This window comes from Protopterus annectens, chromosome 9.part0 (assembly GCF_019279795.1).
Source record: "Protopterus annectens isolate FY-2018-M chromosome 9.part0, PAN1.0, whole genome shotgun sequence".
Taxonomy (NCBI): Eukaryota; Metazoa; Chordata; order Ceratodontiformes; family Protopteridae; genus Protopterus; species Protopterus annectens.
The window spans coordinates 1,068,635,799-1,068,646,520 of record NC_056743.1 but is presented as its reverse complement, the minus strand read 5'-3'; the positions used below and the strand labels follow the sequence as shown (position 1 = coordinate 1,068,646,520).

The 10,722-nt window shown below is 41.1% G+C and overlaps 1 protein-coding gene across 5 annotated transcripts in view; it reads right to left on the bottom strand.

Moving 5' to 3' along the window:
- Positions 1–1,223: 1,223 nt before the first annotated feature.
- LOC122811806 (calcitonin gene-related peptide type 1 receptor-like) overlaps positions 1,224–10,722 on the bottom strand; it is a 1,193,346-nt gene continuing 1,183,847 nt past the window's right edge. For all 5 annotated transcript variants that reach the window (XM_044083884.1, XM_044083886.1, XM_044083888.1 and 2 more), the window contains exon 13: positions 1,224–2,898. In XM_044083884.1, the coding sequence (XP_043939819.1) occupies positions 2,650–2,898 (249 nt within the window). In that variant the 3' untranslated portion in view covers positions 1,224–2,649. The remainder of the gene's footprint in view (positions 2,899–10,722) is intronic.

Below are 10,722 nucleotides of genomic sequence, written 5' to 3'. Positions count from 1 at the left end.
AAAAGCCAAAAGACAAACAGCACTTGGATATGTTACCAATACATGTAACTCTGTATGAATTGCAAAAGGAGTAAATATTGGGCACACTGCAGGTGTTGTGAAGAGCACTTCTGGCTAACATCAAAGATTGAAACAATACTAATTTCATGAACTTTAATCATAGTTTGACGTAGGAATGAAGTCCATTCCCATCATGTCATTAGAAATCCAAAATATCTGGAGAAATTAAAAAAGAGTGCACCATGCATGTGGATTGCAAAGTATGCATGTTATGCTTAAGAACATTACACAAAATTGTTTATGGTTAAAAAAAGCCCATGGAATATGAAATGATTATGCCATGGTCACATGTGCCATTTACAGAATGACATGTACACAAATCAGGAATGTAATAACTCTACGAGTGCCACTTGTTTGAGTTCTAAAACTAGAAAGTGGTTTCACTTAAAACAGCCAGACTCTCTTCCCTTCTGGATCCATGCACTTATTTCTGTGTTTGTGTAGGTTGGGAGGTTTGATATTCAACATTGTTCGTTCCTGTGGTCCTTGATATTTTTGGCTTATGATCTTCCGGTCTTGTTATTTCGGTATTCAAAATTGTTCAAGTGCTCATACAATAGTAAGCCAACATATATACACATATATATCTATGTTTATATAGCTAAATATATATAATATGTGTGTGTGTGCAGGCACATGCGTTTAAGTTAGGAGATGGGGGGATTTCTTTTCAGTGTCTAAATTTATTTTTCAGTAAAACAGTTTTGTACCTTTATGACTTGCATATTTTACCTTTGGCTAGCTAATACAAGTCCCTGTAAGGAATTACTTATACGAGTGTCTCAAGGCCAGAAGACACTGCAAGGTTTCTTATTGCTTCGAATGAAGTACAACCCTGAGCACAGGATTAAAATTATGGACAGTTATATTCTTGTCACTGTGCAACATTTTAGTGTCTGTCAAGCAAGTAGAGTCATTCCCTGAAACCCCTATGCAAAATTAAACTTTGTCATTTGATTCCAACAAATGCCACAAATGTTCTCAGTTAAATTAGCAAATCATATACAGTTTGCATCATGGAGTGCCAAATACTTGTAACCATAGGTAAGTACTCTTCACAGCAATGTATTTTTGCTTGAACAAAACATTTTTAAATGTTTTTTACCAGGAATTCACAATTGCAGAACTTGATTATGTACATAATTAAACTTTGACTAGTGAAAGAAACTAAAGTAGGTGTCTTTAATTATTTTATAACCTCTAAATACATTTAGCTTCTGGGTTGTTACAAAAAACTGCAAGTTTTTAAAATTGAGTGACTGCTCAAGTTTTGACACGTGGACATCTCTTATCTTCAGTAACAGTGCACAAAACAGACTAGTATAACAGTAAAGTTTTAATCAGAGAGCATTTACAGTGGAGCATTTATTTTCACCTCAAAAGTTACAGTAAAATATTTGGGTGTTGCATTGGACTATTGTGCATATTAATAATGAAAGATGATACATATATATTTATGTATTAGCTTAATACCCTTAAACCAGCTATGATATTCACTTTGTATATAACATATGTATATATTGTATTTTGTCATTCTCTCTGTATATAATGTCATGTATCTATCTGTTGTGTTTTCCCGGGGCTGAGACTGAAATGGGTCTAATGGGATCAGTGCTCTACCCTGGTTAACAAATTCAGAAAAAAAAAAAGAATAAATACACATGACTGCGAAAGATGTTTCTCTGCATGTACAGGATACAAAGATCACAAATAAAATATATCCAATACCTAAATAATGTAGATATGGCCAAGCCTACAGCCTTAACAGCATATTTGTGATCTCTATAATGAAAGAGATGCATAGCTCCTGCCAAAGGAGTGATGCACTAATAGAAACAAACTGTTTGTGCTTTCAGGGCATGCACTTATGTTATTCTTCAGAAGAGGAGAATATGAAGAAGAATAACAAACTTTCAAGCTATTTACCCTTCCAAAATAATGAACATTTAGTTACGTCACTTGAGTTATTTTCATTTTCTTTTGCTGAACAGACCATTTCTACCTGACAATATCTGCTACAATTTGTAGTATAGCATACTGTGTGGATGCTACCACAGTTACTACTTTGTTTCTCAACCTCTGTCATCTGCTGTTGAGCTTATTGATGTTATTACTATAACTGACCACACATGAAGCTTATAAGACACCAAGACAATTAGCATCTAGTTAAGCCACATCTGCTATGATAACTGTTGCCATCATTCAGAGATCCTCGTAATGAGAACAGATAAAAAGAAAATAATTCAAAATAAAATATAAGATGACCATTTTCAAAGTTTTACATACTTTTCTCTGTGCAGTTCTATTAGTAGCTGTTCAACTTTTTAATTCCTGAGTTTACACTTGTGCACAAATCTAGTTACTGTATGTTTTTCTGCATGTACACATCTTGTGTGAAATTAGCTATGTGCTTCTACTTGACATTTTCACTCATATTTACAAATGTGCGTATATATACGCATAGCCTTAGTAAATATCACACTAATTTTCTTCAGTCTGTCTGTTTTATTTTTGTTGTATACACACTGAAGCAAGATATTCAGGTTGTTTCCAAGGCTTCTTGAGTCATTTTCTTGTACATAGTCCTCTTTACTGATGATCTTTTCCTGTTGCTTTTTGAGGAATAAACTTTCCACTAGAAGAACTGTGACCATTAGATTTACCATTGCTACTGCTATGATCTAAATGATAGCTTAGCATTTCATTTTCAGATGATGTAATAAGGTAGTAGGATTGGGTTCCATTTTGGCAGTTAGACTGTGAACCTTCGTTGCTTGTCATACTATGCCCAAACTGAGCTCTGCATTGGTGCCATTGCCTCTTTACAGCAGCCTGGACCTAAGAAAGAAAAGTTAATATGAAAGGGTCAAAGGAGTGTGGAAAGGGGGTAAGAGGAGTATTTGAAGAAGAGGGAGGAAGAATTAAAATATGGGAGAAAATGAAGTTTCATTAAACGTATTGCATAAATTAACAGTTTTCAGAATTAGATAAGTCAGATATTTTATCTTAAGTGAAACAAATGCACAATCAAGAGTTAAACATAAATGACACAATGCAGATTACTGATTAGACTAGATATAAAAGAAAGCATTTTGTTGCTGTTTCTGGACAATGTAGGAAACTGAACTAACAATCTGGAAGAGGGATTCAGAGTAAGTACTTTCTTCTTAACATGTATGATTGTTCTGTAAAATGTTACTATGTCTTTTTTTATTTTTAAATACATTTTAAAGCCTTTTAAATAGAAAATCATATTATATAGTGCCTAGAGCCCTTAAACATTATTTTAATGAAGTTTAGCTAACAAAAATAAACATGATTAATTACAATTAATACTTTATAAACTGTATGTTTAGCAGCTGTTTCATGTTCACCTCTTCTTTTCTTTCTTTTTGTAAATTATAACAACCTTTATTGTACATAAATATTCAGTGCTGACATTTTGTGCAGTCCTCATGCATGGTGAATAGTTGCATCTGATGTTGTCCCTCTCATTCTGCTTCACTGATGGGTTATGGATCCGATCCTCGGATCCGACTTGGCCACCTTCCACAGACTTTAGCTTCCAGGCTCAAGCTCCTTCCTTATCCATAATCCTCTGCCCCTAGCTCTACCCCCTCAGATCTCGTTTGCCATCAGCAAGTACAGACGCGATTGCCAGTTATCCGAGCAGATAAGTGTTTAGTCTTTATGTTTGATTTTGTTATATATATTTAATCTTATAATTCTTCTGTTTTTTTTCCTCCCTTTCATTTTAAGTGTGCAAGGGTGTTAGGTTGTTCTTCCTCCACCTGTCCTATCCCTTTGAGCCTTGGCCCTGCTTTATCTTAGTTAAAAAAAACAAAAAAATAAAAACAAAAAAAAAACAAACAATTTATTTGTATTAAACATTTATTTTTCAGGATGGATAAACCAACTGGTTTTAAGAAGTGTGCTGAGTGTGACAGGAAATTTCCACATGCAGACGCACATACTTGTGTTTACTATTTGGGGGTGGCCCATATGGATTCCCTTTGCAATATTTGTGAGAGTTTCAATCCTTGGGCTGTCCAAGAGAGGAAGAATAAGCTAATTTTGAAGGGCCTTCTGCCCACTCCTTTATCGTCTCCAGGGGCATAACCCCACCTCTAAAGACACACAGGGCTCTGAGGCTAAGAAGTGCCACCATAAGGACTCCAGGGCATCCTTGGAGCCTCCTGCTAAAATTACCAAAGAGTTGGATCCGAGAATATCGGCGCTGAGATCTGTGTCGACTTCTTCGGATCTGATAGACTTGCCAGCTCTGAGTGAGCTTTCTTCTGGTAGGAATTTTCCAAATCAGCACCGACTAGTACTTCAGATCCTACCATTTCAGATCCTAACATTCAGACAGCTCAGCTCTGTAAAGCCCTGGATCTGGGGCCCAGGATTCAGTCACCAGGGAGGTCCATTAGATCCATGTCTCCTATGGTGCCAACTAAGATACTCCAAACCCCTAGGCACTCTCGACCTTCTTCTGTGGCTTCTTCCAGATCCTCTATGGACAAGATAGATACGTCCATTACCAAGACTCAGATCCAGATGGGATACTTCCAGCTCCATCCCCTCGTGGATCTGAGGGAGTCCCTGCCATTTCTTTTTCTCCTTTTCCGATCCGAGTAGTGGTTTTGGAGCCCCAGGACAGCAGTCTCCCAAGGGATTCTGGGTCAGATCAGAGGACTTTTGCTTTCTCTATGCCAACCATGACCTTGTCTACTTCTACTCTGAGGTCTTCAGATTGGATTAGTAAGTCCTGGATCTTTGATGTCATGGCTGGATCCGAGGGGCAAGGTTAAACTCCAGTTTTATCAGATCTTTCCCTTCCCTTTGAAGCTTCTGCCCTTGACAGTGTGGGTCCAGTTCTCTCTGGGAGTCAAGGTTCTGGTGTGCTCCTTCCTTCTTCTTTGGGGACTTTGGCTCTGAGGAAGTAGGGGAGGGTATCCCCAGGACCTTTGGCTTTCCAGGTTTTAGAAAACGTCTTCTCTGTGGACAGAGCACCATACCATTTGACTTCTGCTCCTCCCCGTGTTCCTGCATCAGATCCGGGCCTTGAACCTACCATTTCTGTCCAGGGTCCTGCCTCTAAGGACCTCCAGACCCTTCCACCTGAGGTGGTCCCTTCCTCTTCCAACTCCTCACCTGAATATCCCACTGAGGAGATTCCATGAAAGAAGAAGTGCAAGAGGAGGCACTTTGACTCCCCTGTGGAGTCCCTCACTGAGGATATGGACTATGATGAGGGAGGAGGATCTCCCAAATCACCACCAGATGATGCCTCCTTTGCAGACATCTTAGAAATTTTAAAGCAAAGAGATGGCTGGTCATCCAAAAATCCTTCTTTGGAGGAGTCTGTATTCCTGGAGGCCTTTGGGGCAGGCACTTCTACATCTTGGGAAGTCTGCTCGGCAGACACTGTTATAGATCTTGTCACCTTTTGGGCCTGGAGGGAGCCTGACACCATAGAGCCTGTACCAAAGCGCCCAGACAAAATCCTTTCTCCCCCCTCAGGATTGAACTTTTTGGAGTAAGGGCATCCCCACTGATGCTATGGTGGTGGCAGCAGCTACAAAGAAAGAGCTTGCACAACAGAACTCGACTGTCCACCTGCCAAACGGAGTCCAGAGCACTGGACAGGTTCAGGAAGTGCACCTTCGCCTCAGCGACTTTTTGCTTGAGTGCTTCATTACTTGGCACATTTTATTCACTTACAGAGAGACCTGGTTAAGGAACTCTCTGAGTCCTTGGTGGAGTACCTGCCTAAGGAGGAGCTGGATAAGGTTTCTCCAAAGCCACTGGCATTGTGATATGCAGATATGCATGGATGAGGCTTTGTGACTTCATGGAGCCCTTTAAAGCAACTTTTGTCAATGCACCTTTTGATGGTTCTTCCTTGTTTGGACCATCAGTTAAGGACACCTGACCCATAGCGAACAAAAAGGTAAGACCTTGTCCCCTACGGGGATCAATTTTTCCACCCCTCAAGGAACCTATTCAAGGAATCAAAGCGGGGCTAAGAAGACTTGGTTCTGAAAATTACAAGTTTCCTTTCCTGATCAAAGTGGAGAGTACTCCTCCAGAGGCAGAGGAGGAGGCTTTAATGGGAGACACTGCTCTAGAGGCAGAGGGGCCCACAAAACCAGGGCTTTAGGTAACCTTTTTCCAGCAAGACCTTTCAGTGCTCCTGAAGTGCTGCCTGACTGTCTGATTCTGGAGGCAGTTGAGGGCTGTTTTTCCATGCACCCAGGTGCCTGGGCCCAAATAACAAATGCTTGGGTTTAAAGCATAATATCCAGAAGCTACTATATTTCCTTTTCTCTAATCCCTTCAAAAATTCAAAAGAAGGTTCCCCAACATTCCACCTAGCTAGAGGGAGTTGGCAGTTGAGATCAAAAGATTACTGCAAAAGAGAGTTATCCACGAGGACTCAGCCAAACAGAAAGGATCCGGAACTTACTCCTGTTTCTTTTTGGTGCTAAAGAAAACAGGGGACCTGAAGCCTATCCTAGACCTAAGCAAACTCAACTTATATGTAAAGAAAGAGAAGTTCCAGATGGCAACAGTTCAGTCTGTCCTTCCATTACTAAGGAAAGATGATTGGATGTGCTGTGTGGACTTGAAGGATGTGTACTGTCACATAAAAATAGACAGGAGCTTCAGAAGTCACCTGTGCTTTTGCACAGACGACAATCATTTCCAATTCACAGCCCTGCCCTTTGGTCTCACTACAGCCCCCCTGGGTGTTTACCAAATGCATGGCAGTGGTTGCAGCTCATATCCACCTGCAAGGGTTTCAGGTATTCCCATATCTAGATGATTGGCTCCTAACTGCCCCCACCCAGTGTCAACTATATCAGGCCAGCGACTAGCTCTATTGGATATCCCACAGCCTAGGCATCACCATAAATCCAGACTTTGGAATTCATCTGGGCTCAGCTGAACACCATTATGTAGGTAGCTTCCTTGCCCTAACATTGCATCAACACTTTGACTCTTCAGTTCCAAGCTATAGCATTGCTTTCTTCCTGCCAGATTGATTCTTCAGGCCTTGGGATCTATGGCAGCTGTTGTAATCTTAGTACCTCTAGCCAGATATTACATGCACACTCTACAATGGATAGTGGCTGTTCAGTGGTCAATTCTACATCACTCCCTATCTGTTACTATCAGGTCGACCATTATTTGCAGGAGTCATTTACAATGGTGGATTCGCTCTGATCTGTCAGTCAGCAGACCCTTCATCCTCCTCCCTCCAATAGCCAAAGTGACTACGGATGCTTCCCTCCTAGGGTGGGGGGGGGCATTTCGAGCAGGAAGATGGTCCAAGGCACGTGGACTCCCCAAGAGACCAGATTACATAGAAATGCCCTGGAGATGAGAGCTGTCCTCCTATTGTTGCAAGCTTTTCAAGACACTCTCCCTCTGGGGATTTTTGCGAGTCACACGGACAACATATCAGTCATCTGGTATATCAACAAACAAGGAAGAACCCAAATAATACCCACTGTGCAGAGAGGCCATGAGGGTTTGGGAATGGGTGATCTGTTCAACACCATTTTCTACTTGCAAGACATGTAGTGGGGAAATCCAGCATATTGGCATACAGGCTCAGTAGTTCCATTCTGATACCTCATGAGTGGTCCCTCAGTCAGTCAGTAGCAAGCAAGATATTCGACTGTTGGGGTCACCCCTGCTGCGATCTCTTTGCATCCCTTCACAAGTGCAGCAGTTATTTTGCTCTGATCCCTCCTTCAGGGAGTTCCCCAAGGGATGCTGTAGTCCACAGTTGGCCCCCTGGACTTCTTTATGCTTATCCTCCACTTCCAGTGATCCCAAAATTTCTTCAGAAAGCCAAACAGTTGAAGAGTATTGTGATCCTCATTGCCCCTTTTCGCCTCATCAGATTTGGTTCCCCTTAGTCTGGTCTCACCTGAGATATCCTCCATGGATACTGGAACCCAAACTGCACCTCCTCTATCACCCCACGCTAGGACTCTACACAGATCTCCCCACACTCAAGTTAACCACTTGGTTTCTCCAGTTCCCTTGATTGCTAGAGGGTCCAGGTTTTCCTTGCCAGTCTAAGCTATCATTCTAGCTTCCCAGAAAGCAACCACCAAGAAAATATAAAAGCAAATGGAGGAGATTTTCTTTTTGGGCTGCTAATCATCATCCCTTTTCAGTGCCTGTTTCTTCAGTCCATGAATTTCTTGAGTCTTTATTTAAAGACTGTTCTAGTTTTGTGACTGTTAAACTCCAGTTAGCGGCCATTTCTAATTTTCATTCGGGATCACCTTTGGGATCTATTGCTTCATTCAGGTTATGCAAAACCCTTAGGAAAGGCATTTTTCTTCTCAGACCTCTGATCAAAGACACCACTCCTCCATGGGATCAGACTGTCATTCTCCAAGAGTTGACCCAAAAACACTTTGAACTGGCTATTGATTGTGACTTGAAATTTTTGTCCTGGAAGTCTGCTGTTCTCGTGGCCATTACCTCAGCAAGAAGAGTTTCTGAACTGCAGGAACTTTCATCCAAACCTCCTTTCCTTATATTATTTTTCACAGGGCTAGAACTTCCCTACATGCTAATCCATCCTTCATGCCAAAAGTGGCCACAGAATCCTAACATAAATCAGTGTATTCAGTTACCAGTCTTCTTTCCTAACTATTCTAACAAAGGAGAATATATGTTACATTCCTTGGATGTTCACAGACAGTTATGTTTCTATTTACATATAACAAAACAATTCAGAAAATCTGAGCAGTTATTTGTCTCTTTCTTGTCTAACCGTAAGGGTCAAGCAATTTCTAAAGTGACAATAGCAAAGTGAATAACCAGTTGCATATCATTTATTTATGAGAAAAATGTTTTAAAATTGCCTAGTCTTCCAAAAGCCCATTCAACAAAATCTGTATCTGCGTCAGCAGCCTTTTCATCTAGAGTTCAAGTTGATGAGAATCGTGCTGCAGCAACCTGCTCTAAGTCTCATACCTTTGTGACCCATTATAAGTTGGACATGGTCTCCAGGAGCAGGATATCTTTTGGCTCTTTGGTGCTCCGGCATATTCTTCCTTGAGGCAACCTAAGAAATTATGCATTTGGGGACTCTGACCCATCAATGAAGCAGAATGAGAGGGACAACATCCGATTTATTAGTTATGTACTATCCATAACTTGGTATCTGTTTTGTCCTTCTCTCATTCTACTTTATCTTCCCACCCAGCCATCCCCCTCCAAAAAGTCTGGCTTTTAGAGGATTTGAAAAGGCCTTTGTTGGAACCTACATTGCAGGATGCACCCTTGGTTCCTTTCTTTTTCTGTCTGTTTTCTGTTAACGGCAGCAAACTTGATCTGAGGAGGTAGAGCTAGGGGCAGAGGATTATGGGTAAGGGAGGAGCTTGAGCCTGGAAGCTAAAGTCAGTGGAAGGTGGCCGAGTTGGATCCAAGAATTGGATCCATAACCCATCAGTGAAGCAGAATGAGAGAAGGACAACACAGATACCAAGTTATGGTAAGTACATAACTAATAAATTCATTCCCCTGTGGCTGGCTAGATTCATATGTATTCTCATCATGTTTTAGATTTCATCTCAGGTGCAACTACTGGCCGCAACCCTGAACAAGGAAATAAATATTTTCCAACTCTAAAATACTAACTCTGTTATTACTTTATATAGTAGCTGAAAGAAAAACAAACACTCTAGCATCCAAACCCCACCTTCAACCTGTTTATATATATATTTACAAATTTGTATTATCCTTTCTATAACACTCCAACTAGTCCATATAAAAAAACGTGGCCTCCATTTTCAAAAACTAACCTGTTCTAATCCACACTACCTGCATTTTCAATTTTCCTTTATCTGTTTACAGCACAAGACACTAGTGCTGTTTTTTTTCTAAAATCTCCAGGAGGTTCCATGTATTTCTTATTAATCTTCCTCTGTTTTTCTCATCTATCTGTAGTTTTCTTTTGTTCCAGCTTCAGTTGTTTAGCATCTTCAAACCTAGGTTTTGTACTGGGTGTGACATCCCTCCTTTGGGCCAGTAATCAAGGAGCCTCAATCCTCACCACTGACACCGGTGAGGGACGTTCACTTGGAACAAAGATAGATACAACACAGTATTTCCAGATGCAGCTCTCTGTACCAAGCACAATTTCCCTTAAGAGCACACAGAGAACACAGTCCTGGGGCTAGGTTTCCCTCTCTCCCCAGGCCCTAAATAAGACTCCCCACTGACACAGCTGTAGAGTTGAGTCCTCAGCCGAGTGTTCCAAGCCAAGTCCTCCACCACTCTCTATGTGAAATCAGTGCTCTGTGTCCTTGCTCCAAGTAGCTGACACATGCACTCTTTGAGATTTGATTTTCAAACACACACACACACACACACACACACACACACACACACACACACACACACACACACACACGCGCGCACACCTGGGAAAGGCTGGTATAGATTTGACAGCTATGTTCCCTGTGCCCAGACTATAAGGTAGATACTGTCACCAGAACACTCCAAAGCCATCTACTCTAAGGCTGTTACAAGGGTACTTAATTATACTGAGTAAAATTAATACTAACACAAATGGTAGTGTTTGACCAATGCAGCACGGCTTTCAGAAGCGGCCACAGTGTCAAC